General features: G+C 35.6%; 2 protein-coding genes across 2 annotated transcripts; one reads left to right on the top strand and one right to left on the bottom strand.

The window, feature by feature from the left end:
- Positions 1-344: 344 nt before the first annotated feature.
- On the top strand, positions 345-4,321 carry LOC141623726 (serine/threonine-protein phosphatase PP2A-2 catalytic subunit-like). Its single transcript, XM_074439879.1, has 6 exons — positions 345-978; positions 2,053-2,167; positions 2,748-2,856; positions 2,952-3,029; positions 3,432-3,623; positions 3,902-4,321. Exons 1-6 carry the CDS (start codon positions 723-725, stop codon positions 4,073-4,075), a joined length of 924 nt encoding a protein of 307 aa, XP_074295980.1. The 5' UTR covers positions 345-722; the 3' UTR covers positions 4,076-4,321.
- Positions 4,322-5,401: 1,080 nt separating this feature from the next.
- Positions 5,402-7,445, bottom strand: LOC141623725 (uncharacterized). The gene is made up of 2 exons (XM_074439878.1): positions 6,800-7,445; positions 5,402-5,663 (listed from the first exon to the last, which is right to left on the bottom strand). Exons 1-2 carry the CDS (start codon positions 7,184-7,186, stop codon positions 5,547-5,549), a joined length of 504 nt encoding a protein of 167 aa, XP_074295979.1. The 5' UTR covers positions 7,187-7,445; the 3' UTR covers positions 5,402-5,546.
- Positions 7,446-27,058: the final 19,613 nt, after the last annotated feature.

Genomic DNA, 27,058 nt, shown 5'->3' with positions numbered 1-27,058 from the left:
TCAACAAACCGGATGACCAACAATCCCTAAAACTGCAGCTATAAGAAACTACGATAATCAATGAAGAAAATGTTCGGCTCGCCGGCACCGGAATGGATGATAGCGGTGGGAAAACGGTTGGCGAGCCGAGGAACAGGCGATATGGTTCTGGTTTTAATTTGGGGAAAATCTTTCGTGGAGAGAGAAAGTCAGCTTTAAACTGTGATGAAAAATAGTAAAATAGTGGCGAAATTTAGCAAGATTTAGAAATTACTCATTTTTTTTTTTAAATGTTTTTTAAAAAAGAAAAAGAAAAATAAAGCGGATTCTATTCGGTATTTGTGTATCCACTCATTTCACTCCCCATTTGTTAGCTAATCAATCCTCCTTTGGACCAGCACACACAGAAATACTTCCTCCCCTCCTTATTTCCCAAAATTTTACAATTTTAGAGAGAGAAACAAATCCCCCAAATTTGCCAATCCATCTTTTTTCCCCCATTTCCCGTTTCAATGGAATCAATTAATTCCTCCCCTTTTTAATCTACGAAACCTAAAATTCAAAATCCAAAATCAACCTAAAAGATAACTCAATCTTTAATAATTACAATTACAATTACAATTATTATACATCCCTCCCTATGTCAACAGAAAACCCTAATCCTAATCCTAATCCTAACCCTAACGGAGGGCGTTAAACAAAAATCAATAAAAATAAAAGCAAAGGGTAGATCGGATCAAAAGATGCCGTCGTCGCACGGGGATGTAGATCGTCAAATAGAGCAATTATTGGAATGCAAGGCATTATCGGAGATGGATGTGAAAACATTGTGTGAACAAGCGAGAGCAATTTTGGTTGAAGAGTGGAATGTTCAACCTGTTAAATGTCCGGTCACCGTCTGTGGTGACATTCATGGTCAATTTTACGATCTTATTGAGTTATTTCGTATTGGTGGAAATGCTCCCAATACTAATTATCTTTTCATGGGTGATTATGTAGGTTTGTACCCTTCTTCTTCTTCTTCTTCTTCTTCTTCTTCTTCTTCTTCTCTATCTACATTTTGCCCATTTACATTTCAGAGAATGATGTTTTTTCGCATTATTATTCTATGTTAGAATACCCGAGTGCGTAATGGGAGCTTACCCTTGTGCTACCAACACAAAGAGGCTGTTTCTGGATGACTCGGTTTCGTCAAATAATAATATGTATTTATTATTTGGGAGGAAAGGAGGAAATTTGTAATCTTGTAGATCTAGGGTGTATGTCTTCGGATGGACTTGCATTTTTTTCGTGCCTGCGATAGAAATTTGTATAGAGGCTCTGATGTTCCTAAGGAATTACCAATTTAGGAGGCTTTAGTGGCAGAGGAAAGATTGTTACTAACTTTAGTGCGAGGAGGAATTTAAGCGTAATTAAGGGAAGTTACTGTACTCAATAAGATGAAGGAGATTATTGGGGTGAAATAACTGATTTGATGGTTCTAAGTTTATCTCTTTAAGCATTATTTGTGGGTTGTTTTCTGAATTGGGCATGCAAAAATGTGGAAGGAAATGAAGTCAACGGCATTTCAGGTTTTCGGTTGATTGAATTCTGTTACGACTTAATCTTTCTGAAATGAACAGTTTGCTCGGATTTGGGGTGGTAACAATTTCATTTACGGTTGGTCGTTTTTGTTTGAGTAAGATAAATGATTGGATATTTGGATATTGTGGGTGGTTTTTAAGTTGCTAGGTTTTTGGAGTTTGGGATAGAGAAGAGTGTAGGAGAGCAAGTGATGATGAGGAGTGGTGTTGCTAAAGTTGCTTGTTTTTGGAGCTTGCTGAGGGAAGTTAGGTCCTGGAAGACTGGAATGAGTGTTTGTTTTTTAGCCAAGGAACATAATTGCGTTGAATTGGGATAGTCCTTTACTTTCTTGCGCTGTCAGTCAATATGGCTGTGGGAATTTGTTCCTCTTGGTATCTTTTGCTCAATCAGAGGCAAGATGGCAAACTAGCGTGGTTATCAAGAGATTAACAGATTACTTTGTTCATCTCTTTTACTGACACAATTCCTTCATGTCTGTTGTTTTCTCAGATCGTGGATATTATTCAGTTGAGACTGTCTCCCTTCTGGTTGCCTTGAAGGTTCGATATAGGGACAGGATTACAATCCTTCGAGGAAACCATGAAAGCCGTCAAATAACTCAAGTGTAGGACACTGGTGCTTTTCATCTGAGGATCAATCATTCGCTATTTATATTCTGGCTTCATTAAGTAATTCATAAATCGCTTAGCATGCTATTATATGTGCTATGTATTTATTTGTCTGTTATCATTTGGCTTATTTGCAGCGAGTAGCTACATGGGAAAATCCTTTATCTGTATTACTTGGGAAAATCCTGTTCTCCTATTCTTGTGTATCTGTCTGCTTTTTTATTTGATATTTTTTAACTACTGTCAGTCTGTTACTAATGTTTATCTTCAAACTTTTTGTTTATTTGATTAATTTTCATTTTTGTCTTTTTATATCAAATAATTTTGCCAATTTGGTTTTGGTACGGTTGTGTTGCATACGTCAGCTGCAGAAAAATTAATTTAAGCCTGTTATTCCTTATTTATTCTGGATTTTAACTTCTTTCAACTTCCATGATCATTGTCTTAGAAATAGTAACTTCTAAAGAGAACTTGGAATATAAGTGAAAACTTTGAGTTAGCCTAAACTATGCTATGGCTGTAGCTAATTTATTTACTCACTCCCAGCATCTAATGAATTTGTAATTGAACTTTTAGATATGGTTTCTATGATGAATGCTTAAGGAAATATGGAAATGCGAATGTCTGGAAACACTTTACTGATCTTTTTGATTATCTACCTCTCACAGCTCTAATTGAGAGTCAGGTAGGAATTGCAAAATGTAGATGATTTCTGATTTTCTGGTAACTCTTTTGGGATGAGATTGTGAAAAATGAGACCAAGTTTTTCACTGATGATAGATATTCTGCTTGCATGGAGGCCTTTCACCTTCTTTGGATACACTGGACAATATCCGTGCCCTTGATCGTATACAAGAGGTTTGTCTGAATTTCATAACTTGTATTAACTTTTTAAAGCAAAAACAACAGAGTCTGCTGATGTCCCTTGGGAACATCACTCTGTCTAGATGTTGTAAAGGACAGTCACATCAGGAAGACCTGCCCATTAATAGTTAATTCCAACTAAAAACTCCTTGAATATATTACATGTAGTTATATTTTTGTACATCAAGGATAATTAAGTATAGGTCTGTCAATATTAGAAGATATCTAAGAATTTTTGTTTTGGCCATTCCCCTTTTGGGCTGTTCTCATATTACAGGAAAGTCTCACATGAGATTAACATAGATCTCATGGGTCCTAGCATTTGCGTTTTTATCCGGGTGCATTTTCAAAGGCGGCAGCATTTATTTACATTTTGTGTACTGTGATTGTGAGCAGGTTCCGCACGAAGGACCTATGTGTGACTTGTTATGGTCTGATCCTGATGATCGTTGTGGCTGGGGAATTTCACCTCGTGGAGCCGGCTATACTTTTGGGCAGGATATAGCAGCTAACTTCAACCACACTAATGGGCTCACTTTAATTTCTAGAGCCCACCAGCTTGTGATGGAAGGTTTCAATTGGTGTCAGGTTTGTAAAATCTTATATCATGACAACATAAATTTTGCCCTTGGTATTTGACAGTTGAGTTTCTGATGTGTCGACTAACATATACTTTTGTGAAACTGACTTGCATTAGCATTAGCATAATCTGACTAACATATACTGTATTTGACAATGATTAGTACGGACTCTACATAGTGCATATTCACTCAACACTTTTTTGTTGCGAGTTTTTTTTACCTATATTATTTTGGAATTGCAATATAAGAGAGTTTTTGTCGACTAATTAAAATGCAATTTTACAGGACAAAAATGTAGTGACGGTTTTTAGCGCTCCCAACTACTGTTACCGGTGTGGGAATATGGCGGCTATTCTTGAGATTGGGGAGAACATGGAACAGAACTTTCTCCAATTTGACCCGGCACCCCGGCAGATTGAGCCTGACACCACTCGGAAGACCCCAGACTATTTTTTGTGATTTATATCATCTGTTTGTATTACTATTATATCCTCATCTTGATGTAGATTTCATTTTGGTTGTTTGAGGATCCGTAGCGGCATCATTTTTTGCTTAGATTTTAAAGATGCCCACTGAAAGAAGGTTCCATTAGTTTCTTTGTATATTTCCTGCAGCATTGGCTTGAAACATACACGAGTATTTATGTAACTTTTACTGATCAACAAGTTGCAAGGGTAATGGATTCCTGGCCTCATTTTTTACCAACGTCTTCCCATTAGTGTAGTTAATAGTTACTTGTCTGTTGGATATTAAATCACAAATTTTTGTCTTGGAAGAATTTGTGTATACTCTCTACAAGTGCAGCACCTTGCTTTAATACCTTGCAAAAGATGGAAATAATCACCGTGATTTTGTTAAAAGGGCAAGTTGGAAATAACTGCTGTGATTTTGTTAAGGGTATATATGATTTCAGTTTCCCATTAGTGTAGTCGAGTAATGAAGCTTTAGACTAATTTCTGTTATACAACTATATATTACTCCGTCGTAGAGATGAAACTTTAGTACTCCCTCCGTCCCGGTCAATTGTTGTCCTTTGGTTTTGGCACAAAGACCAAGGAAAGAGTAGAGGACCAATAACTAAATGACAAGTGGAACAAATTGAATAAGAATGATCAAATTACTCATTAAATTCATTCTTAAAATAGAAAAGAATGACAAACGATCGGACATAAAAAATGGAAAAGACAACAAACGACCTAGGAATGAGAGGAGTATATGTTTCTGAGGTGAACGCAAAATCTTACTGCCAATCCTTCAAAGCAAACTCTTCAAGCTTCTCTATGATCACAAAAATTGCATTCAAATGCTTTGAATTATTATGATTATGATTCAAGCTTTTCCACTCTGTAGAACTTCAAATGCAAACCCCTTGCTTTTATAACCGCACCCACGTGGCGAGTATGCCCTTGACATTTGTTGGAAGGAGTGGACCATTTGTGGAAGTAGTGAAAGGTAACTTTGTCCTTTTTATATTATGGTCCAATCATTTGTTTACCTTTGTTTTAGACACAAAGACCAAGAAGGAAGGAGTGGACCATTTGTGGAAGTAGTTAATGGATGACAAGTTTTCAATAGTGCAATTGCAATTGGGTAATCAAACTATCCATAAAAAACCTTCCCAATCTATTATTGAACCCACAAATCTGGTATATTTGGCCAAATTGATGCTGATCGAAGCTAGATCTTTAGTTAACAACACCGATCAGAATTTGGATCCAGTAAGATCCACTGCAGATTCATTGTTCCGCTACCCATAGTCCCATATTCAAAACAGCTGAAAGTTGATGACAGAAAAAATGTTGTGTACCTTTATTGTGAAGAGAAGGTATCCATTCGTATCAAATTGTCAACCTTCGAAAGCTATGTACACAACCAATGAAGGTTCAAATAACAATACATTCAAATATTGGATGAATTTACAAAAAGTGGTCTAAAATCTTGGATTGCTCTGGAGTCGAACACCGCCAGTGCCAGCCAAAGCCACAGTCTTCTTTCGCCGAAGGAACACAAAAGATCCACTAACAAGCAGCAAACCCAATACGAGAACCTATCAGCAAGAAAGACTGTTTAGAACTTTAAAAAATTGTGCTAGAAAACCAGTAACATGGAAAACATCAGGCCAGCCTTAATAATTTAAACGCAGTGAGCATTTTACTTGCACTTCTACTGTCAAAATGTGATCTATGTGATTTCCGGATGACAGGTAATTTATTTTTACCTAAGGTACTAGACTAACAGCCTTAGCTAACCCCTTGCTGCAGAGTTTTCGAGTTATGGGAGGTCTGTTGCAGAGAGATATGAACAAGAGGCTTCATGCAGGTGTGACTTTTGCATCCTCTGCACCTGAAGGGTACGTGCGATTTGGTTGGCGCCTGAATGAGCCTTGCGCCTAGACGCGCTTCAGAGGTGCATTTTTAAACTAAAGCACATTTGTTTTTAGTTTGCTGCCGTGGGGACTTGAGAACATTGACTTATAACCAAAGGCATCCTGACAATGATACAAATGGATCAAGCCAAGCTTCATCCAATAGGGAAACGTTCAGAAATAAATTTCATAAGATAGTATCTTGGGACAAGCTTTCCATTCGTCATTGGGTATCTCAATTCTAGAAGGTGAGATAAGAAATCTCAAATCCAAGCGGAAAACTTACAATAAATTAGATGTTAGTATAATAGGATTGATAAAGAGGAAAACATACTAGGTTTAAATTAGACCAAACAATGATCAATTTGCAAAACCCTAAAAAGTAAACCAAAACCACGGTATTCACTGCACTCAAACTTCTTATAGCTAAATCTTTGCAAACAAATGAATTGTTGGAGATAATTTTGTAGGCAAATCCATCAATAAGAATAGTAAGAAATGATAAAAAAAAAAAAAAATTGAAGGTAATCACCAGTGTATAGTTAGAATGTTTAAAAAAGTAGAGACAAACAAGAAACATTCATATGATGAAGGGGAGGGGATGTTAATTTCCAAATGAGAGGGAAGTGTTGTCATTTGCAGTAGACTAATCAGAATTTCTCCTTAATACTAAGAATTTCGCCCGATTTCAAATGTAAGAATCATTACATTCCCCAAACATGGTATTTGGGACATATTCATCAGATTTGAGAATCAAATTAGAGTTGGCATTTGTCGCAATTCTAGAAATGAAAATTGGATTGAGAATAGGATGATACCTCAAAACCAAGAACGGAGAGATTCTGTTGATTGACATCTGGTGTACAACTTCTGTAAGTGACGTACTGATGGCGCTGAGGAGGGTCTGTGGATATCTTGTCCCCATCAACTTGTGTAGAATGAGTATCTTGTGGTTTGCTGTTTACATCTGCAGTTGAAGTGCATTTAAAAGGTATACGATATCCAGTTTCACTGCAACGATATTTGTCATCGCTTTTTTCAGAATATTGGCATGGAAGACAAGAAGCAGAAGGAGAACAATCAAAAGTAGTAGAATTAGAAGCTTCGGATTTCTCCTCAAACCCTAGATTTCTCCTTTCAGCTCCATCACATAATTGTGATATCACAATCATTAGTAAACCCAATACCATCCATTTGCGATACATGATTGATTCTTATGTTCTACAACACAAGATGAGATGATATTGTGTTTCACGCCGTAATATCTTTCTATTTCACTTACTTCTCTTCTTCTTCTTCTTAGCATGTTCTACCACCCTGCCCAGATCTCGTTCCCATCAAATTTTTTTCCCCTTTTAATAAGTTGAACGGATGTTAAAGTTTTTATTGAACTTTGCATATTTTTTCCGTTAAGGACCTTACCTATTATATTTTCCAGTTAAGGAATTCCTATCATATTCGGTCAAGTTCGTTAAATGCCAAGTATGTTGAAGTCTTGTAAAGATTAATGTGGACCCCTTGAATTCTAAATGGAGCATTAACATTTTCTTTTAGATTAGCTAACTCTCGATGAATATCGAAACACATAAAAAGCGAAATCCATATAAAAATTAATGTAATTGATAAATTTCATTTGACCTATTCGAGCCACAATTTTTTATACTCTATGTTCTAAAAATCGAGCCCAAATTCGGGTTAAAATTTCAACTTTATCCAAGCTCTAGCTCAAACCGTCTTAATTTGTATGTTCACTTCATGCCTGATGAAAAACGTTTGGGGAAAACTTTATGGGAAAAGTTATAAATTTATAATACAACGAGTCTTCCTTAAGACGGAGGTATCCATTTTAATAACAAAAATTATTAAATATCATCTTAATAAAAGTTTATATTTACATTTTATGATAAAATGATCACATTTTTTGTCCGTCTTATTTCAGACGAAAAAGGTCCGTCTGAAAAAAAAAATTGCCAATATAACCGTATAATCTAAACCTGGACTCGACCGCGATAACATGTCAACTGTTTTCATTACAGTGGATATTAGAAACAAAGTAGTATAAAGAACCCATAAATAACACCCAAAAAATACCCATTTTATTTATCATTGGATACTAAAAAGGTATTCCAAAAATTCTAAATAATACTCCCTCCATACTACAATAATGGTAACATTGACTTTTTCACACTTGTCGAGACACGTTTTGCAACGTGAATATCTTTAGTTACACATTATTAAAAATTATAAAAATTTGATATTCTTATAGCATTCATGACGATAAATCAAACAAGATGTCACATGACTATATTTTGTCTTATGGATTACGAATAATATCAAAGATTTCATACGACCATGAATAGTGCCAAGATTATCAATGTTACCCTTAGTGTGGTATGGAGGGAGTAAGTGATAATAATAAATGAAAGATGAACAAAGAAGCACATCTAGATGTACAAACTACCGTTAAATTGATGTTTGAAATAGTTAAAAAAATTAAAAAGTTTAATTTCAAGAAGGATTAATAAAGACTTAAAAGTTAGGGATTATTGTAAAATAGAGAAGACAAATTAAAAAAAAAAAAAAAATCCAAAGTTGACTTTTGTAGACATCAAGTATTCAAGTGATTAACTGGAACAGACGGTAGTGTATTAGTATTGACGGAAAAGTTATTTCAATCCCTTAATGAAAAAGTTTTGAAGTTCAGGTCCTTACCTGTAAAAAATTCTAAAGTTGAGTCCCTTATCTCACCCATAACTCAGGTTTTATTGGACCCGATCATTTTGGGTCAACTATTATCAAGTTACTTTACACACCAATCTACCCCACACAAGGCCTCCTTTGACCACCGTGTTGACAACCTTTATAAAGCCTGTGCTCCCACCTTTCCAACGAGTCCAAGAACACATCAAACCAACCTCGCTTGCTATCTCAAATATCGACTAAAGGTCGAAAATGCTGAGTACTTCGGCCAAAATGTCGTGTTTGACAAAAAAAATTATTATGTCATAATTTTTATCGATACTTTCTAAAATAAAATGTAGTTTAATCACTATAAAATTGTAATTTTCATTTTTATATTTCTAGTTTAATATTTTCAATACACTTAATAAAGAACTAGGTTTGTGACCCGTGAAATTTACGGGTTTATCTGTTTTAATTTTGTTATTTTTATATTTTTATTTATACTTGTCTGAGCAATTAGTTGATCCATTTAAAAGATATAGCCTGGAATACATAAAAGTTAGTCGGTTAGTGTCTTATTTCTTTGACAACTTTGGTTTACTTTCAAAACTATATATTGTACTTTATTTGTTTATTTTGATTAATATACTGATAGCATGTGGTTTTAAAAAAATAATTACCTTTAATTAGTCCATTAATTCATGATAAATGCTTAAGATTACCTATTAATTAGATTATATAGATTATGTACTAAATTTTGTATGTGAAAGCTTGAATGCCCCTTTGTCATTTAAGCCAATAAAGTTAGTACGTGAAGACAAAAGAGTAAATTAATCCATAATATTAGATTATTGATCCTTTTTTTCTTTTTTTTTTGAGAATAATAAATCTCAAAACGTAAGGAGTTAAGAAGATATAGAATTATAGGACTTTTTATCTTCTCAATCTTTTAATTCTCATAAATCATATTTTCTAATAGTAGCATAATTATGAAGTTTAATAAATGATAATCTTAAATATATCGTTTATATCAATTTATCAAAAATCCTAAATTTTAAAATTTTGCATAAAAGATAAAATGAGTTAAATGGTAGCCTACTACAAATCTCATTGCAATCTCATTTGTGTTATAAGACATACACACAAGATAATATGACATGTACGCATAAGTATTAGACAATAATTTACATTTAGCTACTATCAATACCAAAAGAGATTTTTTTGTCCAACTTGTTAATACGATTGAGATCCTCGCAACTCCAATTTCATTCTATGAGAGCTATTTTTCAAAGAAAAAATGATGAATAAAAAAATAACACATATCCAAATAAAACATACAGTTGAAAGTTTCTGAAATAATAAAAAAAAAATTATGAACCTAAAACCAATTACTCATTCACATTCATGTTGTCAATCTTGTAGTTAGTTTATAACATAGTATTGAGTGTAATGGGGGGAGTATTTGTTTAAGCAATTATAGTATTTCTCTTCTTCATATAGTCTTCTTTCTTCAATTAACTATCCATACAAAAAAAATCCACCGAGTGATTAATAACAAATAAATTGGTGGAATTTGATTTATGTAATATTAACCTTATCGTTATTAATTTAAGTTCTCTCTTAAATAAGGTAAGAAATAGGCATTGAATTATAAAGATATAAGTATATTTACCTTTGAATAGTTCAACTCCACAAATCTTGATAGTCTCTAAATGAAAACAAAATTACATATATATTAGGGTTAAAAATGTGAAGATTACTTCAAACCAATCGAACTTAAAAATAAATAAATAAATTATTAATTTAAAAACCTTAATACACTTACCTTGATGTTGATACAATGATAAGAAAGATTATTGACACATACATACAATTCTTTTGGCAATAGGGGTAAAAACAATTTTGGCTTGAATTTTGGCTCACAAATGTTGTCTTCCATAAAACATTTATATAGCCAAATGAGGATGCATTTTATGACTTTTAGACTTTTTTTATTATTATTATCAAAGTTAATATATACATAAATATGTAGAAAGGTTTCATGACTTTTGATTATTCGTTTTCATTATTAGCATATTTATTATAGACATAAATATAGAGTAAATAGAAAGAAATGTAAAAGGTTTTTTTCTTTTTTTTTTTTTTTTCGTTTAACCTATTCTAGTTTTAAAAATTAAAATATTAATGTTTAATGTTAAGTATGTTATTATTTGCTCTTAATATTTACAAATTATTTATTATTTTATAAATGGTGTATAATTATGTGATATTTATTTGTTGCTTAAAATATTCTAATAATAAACGTAAAAATTTTAAATTTAGTATGAATTTATTTTTAATGGTTGTTTAATTTATCTAAAAATTAAAAAAAGCCAAAGTTAATGTTTGTTATGCTATTTACATTTAATGGCTCAATTTTTTTTTCTTTTTAAATATTTATAGATAATGACGTGGCTTTCTATAATTGGTGACGTGGAATTTTGGTTATGCAAGGTGGCATTTAGTAATGCTAGGTGGCATTGTCTACGTGGCTTTAATGTTTACCCTTTTAATAATATTTATAGATATTATAGAAAGTCATAATAATATATAAAGTATATTTTTTAATACTCGGTAGATAGGCGGGTATTTGGTGGGTATGGCGTAAAACCCACCCCCGCCCCACCGCCCATTGGCAGTGGAAATTTCGTACCCGTACCCACCCCACCACCCGCGAAAGCTTTACCCATACCCGTCCTAACTAGGGCGGATGCGGTACCCGCCCCGTTGACATCCCTAACGCTCATATTTATGCCAATTCAAATAAAGAACTTGGCCCCTTCGCTTGTCATTAGTTCGATAATGATTATCCCTAAACCCCAACCTTTCGTGGCTCGCATCAGAGAGTCTCCTCATGGATCTTGTAAATATTTTCAGGAGTTTGAGAATAAAATGGAAAAATAGTAGAGTTCGAATTCAGTTTTTAATAAATTATAAAAATTAAAAACCCGTATTTATAAATAATAACTTAAGCAAAGGAAATTAACAAGGGAGTTGCTATATCACGCCCCTACTTCATAAAATTTCCGTTTTACCCTTGATTTTATTTTGTGTTTGGCTAAGGAATTTTTTTGACGCGCCCATCTGTATATACCTTATTTCTGCACCTCCCGCCAACCACCCAGTGATGATTGGGCCGGATGTTTGATACGCGGAACGATTTTGTGACAGTTCATAAGTTCATCGACAAGTGATAGCTCAAACACTCGAGTAAACCTCATGGTCGTCATCTACGCGCCGATACGGTCGTTTTGACAGTAATTAGAGTTCATTTGGAGTCCGGGTAAAAAAAACCGCTTCATTTTCTAAAACCGTTTAAATGCCGAGTCGGAATGTTCCGGAATGTTCTAGAATTCTCTGGATATTTATTCCTAATTAAATTTAATATTTTTTAAGGAAATATCTCCTGTATATTGTGTTTCACGGAATAAGGAAGTGTATATCTACCGAAATTTCACAAAAAATGCGGAAATCTTTCTTGCCGGGGAGGAAACCTCTGGGGAAATGACGCAGCAGGTGCTGCGCCTCTTCCAAGGGTCGCAGTGGCTGTTGCGCCTCTTCCCCAGCCCTCTTTCCATGCTTTCCAGAATATTTCCGTGATTTGTTTCCGTATCCGTGTCATTCCTAAACTCCTTCGTGTGTTTAATATAAATAGAGACCTTCGGTCTCCATATTTGGCACGCGAGTGTTCCGCCCCTTCTTCCGCTCTCTTTTGTTGGAATATGTGTCCTCCGACAATAATGCGATCACAACTGTTGATCATGATGATCACATGTTTAAGTCTCATTCTAAAGAATACAATTGGGAAGTAATATTTCTCACAATCGGTCCACACATATCGGTAATGATTGGCTGACTAGAGTTTGACATTACTGTCGTGCGACGGTGGTGACCAGTTGATCCCCTTAGGTCATACCTAAAGGGTAACACTCTTAATTGATCATTTAATTGATCGTATGACGATACGGGTTATTAAATTACTTAAAATTGACGGACGATTTTGGAAGTAATATTTACGTGTCTCATTGTGAAGAGCACTTTGATCATGCATTGGGCATCACCTCCTCCCCCTTCTACCCGGTTTTGTGAGAGGAAAAACCATGGGTTTTTCCTTCTAATTTTTACCTAATATACACTACCAAAAACATTAGTGTATTATTCATTCACACATCTAAAAATAAGAGTTTTTAGAGAGATAATTTCTTCCTTTTCTCCCTTTCTCTTAACCAAAATATTGAGAGAACAAAATAATATTTTGGTCAATTTTTATACAAAATTAATATTGTTCTAGTAATAATAATATTAATTTTATTAAGTTGTTACTTTGGGTATTAATCCTTGGGAGGGATTCTCTACTTGAATCCTTGTTCATCCATTTAAGGAAGCTCAAGAACAAGTGAGTAGGAGAACTCACTTGTGCCCAAATAATCCGAAATCTTCAATGTAAGATGATGATTTCGTCCTTGTTCTTATTATTGTTTGCATGCATAAGGTCAATATTTAATTTTATGACTAAATTAAATCATCACATATATGAATATGCTTAGTAATGAGATATAGATTTCTAACAAGTGGTATCAGAGCCTTTGGTTGTTTGCATGCAAATCGGTTATAGTTTTTCCGAGTTATACGATTAACATATAAAACTCATAAATTTGTGTTATTATGATATATCACGAAATAAATTATGCATGTTTAAGTTTCTGATCCTAAAATGTATTTAGGATATTTTGGTTAATTTATGGATTTTTATTGTTCATCTTATATAATAATGACATTAAAAATGTGATTTTATGATTAAAATGTCATTTTCGGACTAAAATTAGCTAAACTTCGAATTTTCCAGTGGTTTTGGATATGTTATCACATGTTTTATTTTTAGCTGACCTGTAAATTTTCAGAACTTTTGGAGTTTTTATGCTCGAAATATGGATTTTTCATGATAAAAATCGGATTTAGATGAAAAATAGGTTAATATGAGATAAATTTCGAATCTGGTCATAGAAACTTAGTATGTTGTCACATGCAATTTTACAAGATGTGTGTAAAATAATAGGCTGTATTGAAGTCTTTATGCATGATTTATGAATTTTTGATGAAAAATAGCATAAATAGTGACTTAATTAGTGAATAATTGCTAAAACATACTTCATGACTAAGGAAAACGTCACATGTTGCATTTTATTATCTTTTTCAGATCTAAAATTGAAAAGTTGATGTATATATTTTTCCCATGTTTTTATGATTATAATTGATAAATCCGATAAACCGCAACATAGTTTTTCCCATAATTTTTCGAAATTTTAACCTACGTTTTTTGAACATTATGAGTGTCTTGGTATTTTTCCAGAATGTTGAAGAGTTTAAATTTCAAATTTTGAATTTATTTGAAATTTTTGTGATTTATTTGAAGTTCATAGCTTTTTATTGTAATTTTGAGTCCATTAATGAACAATTTTAAGAAATATAAGTTAATTATAGTCAAATAGTTAGTGGAGACTAATTTTGAGTCCTAAGTTGGTTAGGGTAATTAACTTATGCATAAATATGAATTTATGTAATTATTGTGATTATAAAACGTTAAATCACGCAAATTCGTAAAAACCGTTTAATATACGATATTGGCTCCTTAAAGGCGATTTAGCATAAAATTGGGCATGTTCATACATATTATAATGCTGCATTTTATTTATGATTGTCATAATTTTATTTTATGTAATTTTTGAATTATGTAATTTTACTTAGTATGACCTTAGTTTTTAATTGGTATTACCCGAAATGTATGGGAATATCGATTCGGTTGTAATTTATTGTGATCTCGTATCACCGTTTTGTAATTTAATAGATTTATTTTATTTTAATTACAAATGTATAATAGGAATTTATGTAATTTGTTATGTAATTTATTTATTTCGGAGTTCCTTGAAGACGGTGTCACTCAAGAAGGCGATACATAAAGACGGTGTTACCTCGAGATGCGTGCCATAACCGAAGTTCAAGGGACCAATGAAGTTGGTTTCCGAATATGTAATAGTTAATTAGATTTTCTATTTTAGGAAGGCCATACTAGGATTTATTTTATGCTTTGCATTTTATTTATATGTCGCATGCATCGCTAAATCGCTATAACTAAAACATGCATCATCTTTTAATCGAGTTTATCGACCGTGTCAATTAGAATTATCGTAGTTCACCGCTTTAGTTCACTTAAAACGTGATAGATAATAAATTGACATGACCTCTCGCTAAAATAATCAATTGAGACATAGCCTTACCAAAAAGTAGAAACCATGAAAACCTATTTCGCGAGGGAGTGCACTCGACCCTACCAGGGTACAAACCTTGTTACGTAGGGGAAGTGGGTGATAAATGTCTATCCACCGAATTCATGTTGATAAGGGATGAATCGGCCCTACCGTGCCCAAGTTGGTGTGGATTTGGATCATGGACACATTTATTCGAAATTTGGATTGAGCTCAACGGAAGTATTCGTGACCGTAGTCGCATGTGTTCCGGGCTAAAGATAAATGTTAATGTAATTTTATCGACCAAGAGTTCTAGAAGTAGAATCGATTAAAGCGTTAATCCACCGAGTTATATTAATAAGGGATGAATCGGCTCTACCGTGCCCAAGTTAATATGAATTTGGGTCTTGGAATCATTTATCAAGTTGGGTAGAGGTCACTAGATAAATGTCATAAAACTTGTTTAAATTCATTTTACGAGTATTATTATGTTAAAACGACATATGTTTTATTCCTTTTATATTTTGTTTTGTAGACCGCTTTTATTTCTCATAACAAATGGCCACTCCAAACACCAACGCCACACCTCTCACTAATACTTCATGGCTCCGATCCTTCATGGATCGATGTAAACTTGAAAATAATGGGTCAAATTTCTCTGATTGGGATGCCCAACTCAAATTAGCCGCCCAAGGTGACGACAAGCTTCGTTACCTCACCGAGGCTTCTCCACCCGAACCTAATACTAGGTCGACCGCCGCTACTAGGGAAGCATATGAGGCTTACCACAAGGAGTCCGCCGCAATGAAAAATGTGTTGATCTTTACGATGGAGGCGGATTTCCAAAGGAGAGCCTTTAAGATGGGCACCGCTAATGAAATCTATTCCAAGCTTGTGACAATGTTTTCACAAACTCCGCGGATCGTCCAATATGAGGCGGCCGCGGCATTTTTTGATCTCGACTTCAAAGAGGGCTAAAAGGTTAGCCCTCACGTGCTCAAATTAATGGAGCTAGTCGAGACTTTGAAGATTCAAAAAGTTGAAATCCCCAAAGAACTCATTGTAGATAGGATTCTACACTCCTTATCCAAAGTCAAAGCGTATGTTCAATTCCGGGTGAATTTTAACATGCAAGACAAGGACGTGTCTCTTGAAGAGTTGCACAAGTTACTTGTGCAAGCCGAAAGAGACATGAGGTTAAATGTTAACCCACCTAAGGATGTGCTTAACATAAGCACCAAAAGCAAGGGGAAGTTCAAAAAGAATGGGAAGAAGAGTAAGAAGCACGCTCCCACTTTCACCAAAGCTAAGACTTATGAAGCTAGCACTTCCAAGATCAAGAAGGGTCCTCTTGATAAATGTCATTATTGTAATGGTGTTGGACATTGGAAAAGAAATTGTTCCAAATACCTTGGTGACATTAAGGCTGGAAAGATCACTCCAGTAGGTAAATGACTATCCTTTCTTTTATGTTTCTAATTCAACTATGGTATTGTGATACAAAGTTGTGATAATTTATCCCCTTTTTATTGTAAATAGGGCCTCCACCAAGCAAGGACAAGGGAAAAGAAAAGCAAGCTTGAGAAACCATCAAGAAGCTAGGAGTAGCTTCCATGAAGCTTCGCTTTTTATTGTCTTATTTTAATTATGTTTCGGATTTTAGAACCTTTTGATTTCCGTGTTCGACATGGAAATGTATTTTGGATAATGCGTGTATTTTGGATAATGGTGACTTGGTTTGCAACCCAAGTCACCCGTTTTATCGTATTTCATCCTTGTTCTAAAATTCGTCTTTATCATGCTTGGTCATAGAAACATATGATCATTCACTTAAAGTGATCTAATGGACCACTATAATGATGAGATTCATTATATGTCCACAAGCTTAAGGCTTGTATATGATCAATTATAAAGTGATATTGAGTTGATGAACTCTCTTAAAGGAATGTTAATCACCAAGTACACTTATCAAATCTAAAACAATTAGTCAACCTATGAGATAGTCCTCTTTATACTTCAAAAATCATTATTTGTGTCTCATATGCTATCTTTGAATCTCTAGTGTATTCATTCTAAAGATAGAGTGGGAGAAAAATGAAGACACAAACAACACCAAGAAAAATTTGTGTACTTGTGCAAATGCTCATATGCTATCTTTGAATCTCTAGTGTATTCATTTTAAAGATAGAGTGGGAGAAAAATGAAGACACAAACAACACCAAGAAAAATTTGTGTACTTGTGTAAATGAGATCTACGCAAGGGAGAATGATTTGGAAAAAGGTATACCTATTTACATAGTATACACGAATAGATGAGATCTATGGTCTCGAATATATCTACATGACAAAAGACACCAAGTGAAGTAATCAAAAGAATATGTTCTCAAGATAACTACACGAGGAGACCAAAAGAAAGTTTTGGAAGAAGAATGACTAATGTAAAGTCTTAACAAGAGTTTTGACTAGTTTATGAACAACATTTGACCAATAGTTTCAATATTGATATTTACTTAAGAGCCTAAATGAAACAAAGTTGCATCCTCAAAAATAAATGAGATTTATGACTAAAAGTTGCAAATGTTGATATGCCGATATCCACAAGAGCTGAGTTAAGTATTAACCACGCCAATGTCATTACTTAACCTCATTATGAAAATGAAATGGTTAAACCTCCTTTCGAAAAGGGTATTTTAAGAAGGACGTGTATTAGATATAATTCACATTTAATCTAATGACATAGCCGCGCATCATTATAAAATGAATGAGTTAGAGATTAGAATCTCTTTCCATAAGGTTAAGATTGAAACCTTTTCAAAATAGGTATTTTGAAAGGATATGATAGGAACATATATGGTTTTATCTTAATAACTTGGCAAAGCAAAAATATATTTCAAATTCTTGAAATGTTTCGATTGAGTAGTCAATTGCGAAACATGTGGAATTAAGTGGGAGTTGGAAATTATCATGTGAAGACATGGAATTTAGTGGGAGCAATCATCTTGTAAAAGTTTATAACTCATTACTCATTGAGAATGACGAGCTAATACTTACTTTCGCAAAGAAGTATTTGAGTTTTCAATTCTAGATGAAAATGGACTATGATGAATCCAATCACATCATGAGATGTTGGATAGGTATTGAGATATACACATCGAATCAACGAGAAATGTAGGTTATTCATGTCAATGAAAATGGAATTGCCATTAGCAGTCATGGTCGTTCATTGAACCTAAGAATGGTTGATCACATGATTATTAGTAACTAATGTTTCCGCCATTAGAATAATTATGCACATGTCCAATAGTGAATCATATGCATAAGAGCATGATGATTCATTGGTAAGCCATAGAAGAATCGTCATGAATTCTCGAGGAGAATCCAATGAACGTTTTCAGTGTTGGACAGAACACTCTGTTGTGTGTCAAGAGGTTGCACATATTAAAGTTCGAACACGCGTAAGGATTTATGAAAATCCTGAGCTTTTCAAGCTAAAAGGAGAAATAAGAAGTTAGGAAAGATACTTAGTTGTAGTAAGAAGTTACTCAAAACTAATATTTTCTAATATGCTAGGACTTGTGAGAAGTACTAGGCTAATCATCTTGACAAATTGTTGCAAGACTCTACAAAACATTTACCTAGTGCATTGTGAGTGCGTCGAGTACTTGATCAGTGCAACTTATGTCATTCACCACAAATTCATTGGTTATGTGATAATCGACAGGGAAGTTCTTTCAAGATAAAGAACCCAAACCAAGGTTGGGAACCTATATGTGTACTTGGTAAGGTTCATGCTATGAAAGATAACATGAATGTAAAGGAAAATGCGATTATAAGAAGTTTGAACAGATGGACACATGGTATGTTAAACTTCTATTGCAATCAACTAGTGTTAATACACTTACGATATGCATCACAAGGTTGTAATTCGTATTGACTACCTGAATGTGATGTCGACATTTGTCGTTTGAGTTATTATTAACTCACCTTATACTTTGTTACATCCAAACGGGTTGTAGAGACAATTGAACCCCGTTAAAACACGGATTAACATTGTATTCGCCCATAGTTACTTACATAAGGTGACGTCTCGAAGTGACTAGAGTGTGATGCGATTGATGGCAAGTTCAAGTGCCATGGAGTCATATGAGAATGACTAGTCGATCAGATAGGCAGACTGTTAGGAACACTTTGTCGGGCCTTATGACCGCTTATAGAGTTCTGGCAAATTTATATAGCCTGGTCGTGGCGAGAGCTACTATAGTATTCTAATGAGTCGATTCTTTTGACTAAAGACTTTTCACCTAAGATGGCACAGTTTCAGATTAACTTTGATTTGTGTTACTACGACCTTCGTAAATGGGGTCAAATGGGCATATTTTGGGTTATGATGGCTGTGGCTAGTCGAAGGGAATAAGTGCGATAGGAATTGTCCACCCCTAGTCAGGGTTATAACAATATCTCAGGGCCACTCGAGGAGTAAGGAACTGGAAATGCGTGGCCACGCTCAGAAGATATCTATGGTAGATAAATCCGGTCAATCAGTTATTCTCCAGATCGAGGAAACCACTCTCGATATGATCACTTGCAAGTACGACCTGAAAGACACCTTGCATTGAGTGGGAGATAGTAATAGGACAAGAGAATTGGTGACGCACACTTGTCGAGGACAAGTGGGAGATTGTTGGAGTAAGTGTCCCTGACAATAATGCGGTCACAACTGTTGATATGATGATCACATGTTTAAGTCTCATTCTAAAGAATACAATTGGGAAGTAATATTTTACTGTCAACTGGTCCACACATATCGGTAATGATTGGCTGACTAGAGTTTGACATTACTGTCGTGCGACGGTGGTGACCAGTTGATCCCCGTAGGTCATACCTAAAGGGTAACACTCTTAATTGATCATTTAATTGATAGTATGACGATACGGGTTAATTAAATTACTTAAAATTGACGGACGATTTTGGAAGTAATATTTACGTGTCTCATTGTAATTTGATTAAATAAGATACAGTCTAAGTAATCGAATTGTTTTATTACTTAGATGAAATTATTGTTTAAGGAAACAATTGCATTTGAATGAATAAATTATTATAAATACAAGATGTTGTGATTTATAATTGGTAAAATATTTTGGTACAAGTAATTATGAATTACTAAGTCAATTTTGTATATGACGTATTTTTATTAATGCGTTGATTTTTAATATGTTAAAAATACATAACAATTTTACATGTCATGTTACAATTGACAAATTGACAAAATAATGTGTAAAATGGATTTTCCATTTTACACTATATGGACCGAAATTAGGGGTGATATTAGGAAAATATTATGTTGATTAAGTAAGTGGTAAACATAATCATTTGCCTAAAACCTAGCCAGGCAAACTTAGTGGTTATTGTGAAGAGCACTTTGATCATGCATTGGGCATCACCACCTCCCCCTTCTACCCGGTTTTGTAAGAGGAAAAACCATGGGTTTTTCCTTCTAATTTTTACCTAATATACACTACCAAAAACATTAGTGTATTATTCATTCACACATCTAAAAATAAGAGTTTTTAGAGAGATAATTTCTTCCTTTTCTCCCTTTCTCTTAACCGAAATATTGAGAGAACAAAATAATATTTTGGTCAATTTTTATACAAAATTAATATTGTTCAAGTAATAATAATATTAATTTTATTAAGTTGTTACTTTGGGTATTAATCCTTGGGAGGGATTCTCTACTTGAATCCTTGTTCATCCATTTAAGGAAGCTCAAGAACAAGTGAGTAGGAGAACTCACTTGTGCCCAAATAATCCGAAATCTTCAATGTAAGATGATGATTTCTTCCTTGTTCTTATTATTGTTTGCATGCATAAGATCAATATTTAATTTTATGACTAAATTAAATCATCACATATATGAATATGCTTAGTAATGAGATATAGATTTCTAACATCTTTGCATTCTAGACTACGCTTTTGCTTTCGACGCCTACGTGCTTGATCAATCGACCACGTAAGCTCAGATCATTCTGAGTCCCAGTCACGTTGCAAAGACCGACCAATTTGATCAACTCTACTTAATCAATCTAATCAATCTTTTTAAATCCTTTAACAAGGGCACTTTCCACGCATATTCGAGTCGAGTAATCACTAAACGAAAACTTTAGTCAATCTCGTTTCGTCAAACATGTAAGTCTGACGGTATAAATCCCATTTATCTATTGTACTTTTTATTTTATATCATCTAATGTAAGGTCTATATCAAAAACACGCTCAAAACCGTCTTAAAATTCCATCTTTTAAAACCGTTTTCACAAAACAGCAAAGGTCTGACGTCGAGAAGAAACACAGCAGCAGCCGCACCTCTTCGAAGGGTCGCAGCATCTGCTGCGCCTCTTCCAGAGGCTGCCGCTGCCGCTGCTCCTGCTCTTCTTCTTCTTCTTCTTCTTCTTCTTCTTCTTCTTCTTCTTCTTCTTCCTCGACCTTCTGCAATTTTCTAATTTTCTTATTTCTTTCGTTTTTCTTCGTTTTCTTTGTCAAGACAATATACAAATCATGTTTTAATAATTGTGTTTTTAATTATAACGCATAATTCGATATAAATCCCATATAATCCGATATTTGCGGGTTTTCGTCGTCTATTCAAACCCGGATTTTAAAGGGTCGATTTTCTCATATCGATTCTCTGGAATTCGTCGTTTGTACATAGTTTTCTTTATTTGATTTCATTTTTACAAATTTAATTACGCTTTCAAGTTCAAAGTTTTGTTCTTTTGTATTTCCGACACGAATTCATCGTAATAGTGTAAATCGCTGTAAATTCTCATCTTTAATTCGTTTTATGACGATTCCAGATGTATATAACCTGTTAAACCACTTTACTCGAGTATGATATGAATAATTAATCTTAAATTACCAATGAACGATAACAATCCGCGGTTCTGACTTCACGACGGAGAGCCCAACTCTAGAAACGACAGAAGAGTCGCCTCTTCCAAAGGACGCGGTGATCTTTGCGCTGCCGTTACAGGTTGGCTTATGTCCCTGAACTCTTTCTCGCTTTGACGTAGCTTCTAATTACGTATTTAGTCAACTATTATCCGTATTATCACCTCTAATCTGCCATATTTTCATATTTTAATTTTCTTCTTCAAAATTCCGTTTCAAGTGTGCTTTTGACGTAGATCAAATAAACTTTGTAATTATTGTAATTTTAATTATTGTATTTCATTTATTGTATTTATGCGTGATTTAATTGTATGACATTCGCATGTAATTGAATCTAACATTTACTTCGACCCCAATTGTTTGCTAAAACACGTGTTAACCGACTTAGTCTAATTTCACATGCTAGGATTAATCCGTTTTTGTTGCATTGCATGCATTACATCGACAACATATGAAATATGAAAAATTTCCCTAATCATTAGTAGAGGCCGCTATCGAGGCGGGCGGGATTAGGTGTTCGAATTAAAGAGCTTCTTAATACGTACCCTCACCCCTTACTCCAGTTATCTCAAGACATCCGTGTCCATTGACATCTTCGAGAGTCATTCTAGACATAGAATGCTAAGGGTAACAAATTTATTAGTGTTCGTCATTACTTCGTATCTTGACATGGCATGAGGTATTCGAACGGTTTCCAATTTTTCTACAATAAATTGGTGGCGACTCCACAAATGCAGGCTTATTCAACCTTTCACCGGTTTCAATGCCTCACCAATCGGTAACGGCCCATGACGTGCTTTGGCAAACCAAGGTTCCGTGGGAGAAGTGCCGCCGCCTCGAAACCAACGCAGGGGTGCGCGCGGCGCGGGTGGCCCATATCCACAGTTTGGCGACTCCGTTGGGGAAAATACACTTACGTGTTACCTAGGGTGAAACTTGAACAAGGTTAGGGAATAGTTTATATGAGACAGTTATCGGTTTTCATTACTCGACCTTCTTAAGTCGTTTCATCTGGCCTTCCTAGGCTTAACCCAACCCATTCGACCAATTGTCCCGTCTAGACGGTCCAAATTCCTATCTGGGCCTAAAGATGGATAGCGATTGACGTCAACCATACCACGGTACATACTCATGTTTATATCAAGGGCTTTCACTACTCGAGAGAATTGAGTAGGAACCAACCTTACTCTTGTTGACACAGACGTCTCCACAGACCAGGGTTTGATTGCTTGGCATGACAACCCACCTTTTTAAACCAAAACCCTTTAAATGCACTCAGCATACCGTTATAATGCCCATATATATGTTTGTATCATATACGTGATCACCATTTTTTAAAATAAAATCCTTTTCAAAATGTAAATATTTCATTTTTTAAAATAAAATCCCTTTTCAAAATGTAAATATTTTCAAAAATGGCCTAAAATAAGCGCAAAATAAGCTGAAACCCTGTTCAAATGTCGAGTCAAAATTCGGGCCTCAAACCCATTTCAAACCTCACTTCGAGTCAGCACTCCTACAACTACACTAGAGTTGTATAGGACAAACATTTCAAAATTCGTCATTTTCAAACATCAATTGACACATTGGCACACGCCCACTTCACGAGTCAAGTCTCTTTTTTGAGTAAATGTGCTAAAAATGGTCGATCGTGTTTTGATTCGTCGTCGATCTTTTATCCTCAGTTCCAAAATGGTGGGAACTAGTCACGGAAGCGTTAATGGTCAACCCTTATCGTCCGTAAATGGTAATGATCAAATCCTAGCTGCGCTCATTCGTCTCCAGACAAGCCAAGACCATGCTTATGCTCGCCCCAACGCCATTGAAGGCCGCATTGTCGTTGTGGAAGCTAGACTTCCTGCTGCAGAGGATGCCATTCCCGACATGGTCATACACGATGATCTTCCACCCTTTGTTGGACAACCAGAAGTCAATCTTCCATCAGGTCCTACTGTAGCTGAAAAACGACTCCAGTATTTGGAGGAACAACTAATGTATCTCAAGGTAGATGGCATCTACAGATAAAACAGTCACAAGTATGAGGCAGTAAATGCACAATTGCCAACTAATTTAAATATGACTGGCATCCCAAAGTTTAAGGGGTACGAAAACCCGTTGAACCATATTCGTGCCTTCAAAGATTATATGTCTATCAAAGGCATCAAGGCAGAGATGTTCCTAAGGATCTTCCCTTCATCTCTCGATACTATTCCTAAGCAATGGTTCTACTCCTTGGATCACAAGAAAATTATTACTTGGGATGATGCTGCAATTGAGTTCACCAAACAAAGATGCGAGATAATCTTTGAAATTCAAGTCAATATGCGCACTCTAGAGGTTCTTACCCAAAATGAGAAAGAAGGATTCACCGACTTCCTAAGTAGGCGGAGAAAGACTAGTACGCAACTCGTCGAACGCCCAGACGAGGCTACTCTTGTTGAAAAGTTCGTAGACAACTTAAGGCCAATCTATGCGAACCACCTAAGATACCAAAACATAAAGTCTTTCTAAGACTTAACTGTATTAGGAACAAGAATTGAAGACGACATTCTTAAAGGACTCTTGTCCAAGACGATAGGTCGCGGGTATCAAGGCACAACGAGTCATTCTTATGGCTCCACTAGCAAGACCGACGAGGTCAACCTCGTCGAATCGTCTACTAAGAAGAATAACCCGCAGAGGAAGTTCACCAACGTTGGTAACTCATACTCCAGTGCTCTAAAAAGATTGATGAAACAAGACAAGCTCCAACCTATAGGACCTACACCTGACCCAGAGAAGAAGTCTAGGTTCTGGGATGAGAATGCCTACTGTGAGTACCATAGAGGCGAAGGGCATGATACAGAGAAATGTTTCAAATTAAAACATGTCATTCAAGATATGATTGAGGATGGGCTCCTACCTATACCTCCTGAAAGCAAGCCTAACAATACTCAGAATCCTCTTGGAATTCTGATGATCATAGATGAGGAATCCACCTTGGATTGCTCACACCTCATTTCTCCAGCCGAAGATGAGGTCAATGCACTAGAAAATGAGGAGAGTTATTCCACCATATCCCCTACTATCGCTGATTTTGTCGCATGGGCAAAGAGTATAAGTAGACAAGTTTCAGAGCTAGAAGCTGTAGTGGCATCCCTACGTAATCCAAGTACTATACCTAGGGAAAACAGGTCAGTGGTTCCAATCTTATCTCAAGAATCCACAATGCAAGAAGTGATCACAGTGACCGATGATTTAGTCGAGCAAATAATCAGCCTAGAAGCTGAAATCATAAGCTTAAGAGAGCTCAGTATCGTCAATGGAGTTTGGGAGGATGATGATGAAGACGTTTACCTCACAGAACACCCTCTAGTCAAGGCCAATGAAGATCAAGATGTGGACCACCTTACTCGCTCAGGACGTCCATATCAAAATGTCACTCAAACGAATGGTCCAGTTACTACTAACACCAATGTCATCACACCAAACGATGGCGAAGATACTTCTCCTGACCATTTATTGAAGCAACTTCAAAAGACAAAGGCTGATCTTTCAGTCTGGCAACTAGTTGCAAGTTCATTTCCTCATCGCCAGGCTTTACTGCAAGCATTGGCTAAATTGAACGTAGCACATAACTCTACACCTGGTGACGTCGTCAACCTAGTCTTCCAAGACTCAGTCAAGCTAAGTAACCCAGTTACTTTCTCAGATGAGGACTTGCCTCCCTTTAGCATCACTCATAACCTTGCTCTATACATCACGGTCACATGCTTGAAGAAAAATGTACCCATGACTTTGGTGGATGATGGCTCCGCAGTCAATTTCATACCACTAAAAACAGAATACAAGTTAGGCATGAAAGAATTAGACTAGACTCCTACTAACCAAGGCGTCCGGGCATACGACGGAACGCGACGTAAAGTAGTGGGGCTAGTTAACCTTACTGTGGCCACTAGGCCAATCGAGCGAAAGGTTAATTTTCAGATAGTGGAAATCGAGGTATCTTTCAATATACTTTTGGGTAGGCCCTGGATTCACTCTTCCAAAGCAGTAACATCCACCTTACACCAAAAGATCAAGATCCCTCTAGATAGTAAGGTAGTGACGATCACTTCGTCACCTATCAAGGCCGTGATAGAGAAAATGTCAAGCAACCAAGTAATTGCAGATCCAGTGTACAAACTTGGAGGATTTCAAATCATAAAACTTGTAGAGAGCGAACTGGCTCCCTTGTACTTCAACCCATACTCCAACTTAGTGGTCAACCACATACTCAAATCGCAGGGATACTTCCCAGGAATGCCACTCGACCCTATCAGAAAGAATACCTTTGCACCTTTCAAGGAAGGTGACTCCCAAAGGATACCACTAGGCTTGGGATACAAGCCCACAACGGTCGAAACCCTCGAAATACTTGTCAAGTTCAAAATCGCAAAAGTCAGGGAATCCAAATGCAACCCTATCTCCCTACATTAAATGGTTACTTCGTCCGAGAAGGGGACTGTGAACATCTTTATGCATTTCCCGAACCTTGGAGGTATAAAGGCGTTCAAGTAGCTGGAATCGAGGTCTTCCACGATTGCTACTTTATTCTTCCAGAAACGGTTCCTACCGTCAAAACTCGTCAGACACCTTGTCTCGACGAACAGGCTGTTAGCCTTCTGTTTGGAGAGGATCGATTCGTCAGGTCAGCATAGGATGAGATCATTACCACGATACTTCAAGATGACCATTTCAACCCTACAACACTGATCACTGACACCAACCCAAATCAGCAGAAAGGATGTAGAAAGTCGATCAAATGGACCAGCAATCAAGGAAAGCTCTTCAAGGTCACTACTGGAGAAGGAGAAATGTTCAAAGGAGAACCCGAAGATGATGAATTCGAGTCAGAGTCTGAATCAGAGTCGGAGTCGGAACCTAAGTCTAGAGAAGTCGCTAGAGAGTCTCCTCCTATCGTCACTCCCCACCCCTCTGTTTCACCTAACATAACATCACCTAGTAACAGTAGCTTGGGAAATGTCCCACCAACTGTCCCTTTACCGCCACTGACTACTACGCAGATGACTTCTTTGTTTCAGCTGTTTTCAAACTTTAATATGAATAAATCTGATTCTGCTTACTCCTTGTGTTATTCTGAATGCAATTATGTTTACGATGATAATGAGGATGATCCTGACCCAG

This window comes from Silene latifolia, chromosome X (assembly GCF_048544455.1).
Source record: "Silene latifolia isolate original U9 population chromosome X, ASM4854445v1, whole genome shotgun sequence".
NCBI classification, from domain to species: Eukaryota; Viridiplantae; Streptophyta; class Magnoliopsida; order Caryophyllales; family Caryophyllaceae; genus Silene; species Silene latifolia.
The sequence above is the reverse complement of the archived record's forward strand: the minus strand, read 5'-3'. Positions and strand labels throughout refer to the sequence as shown.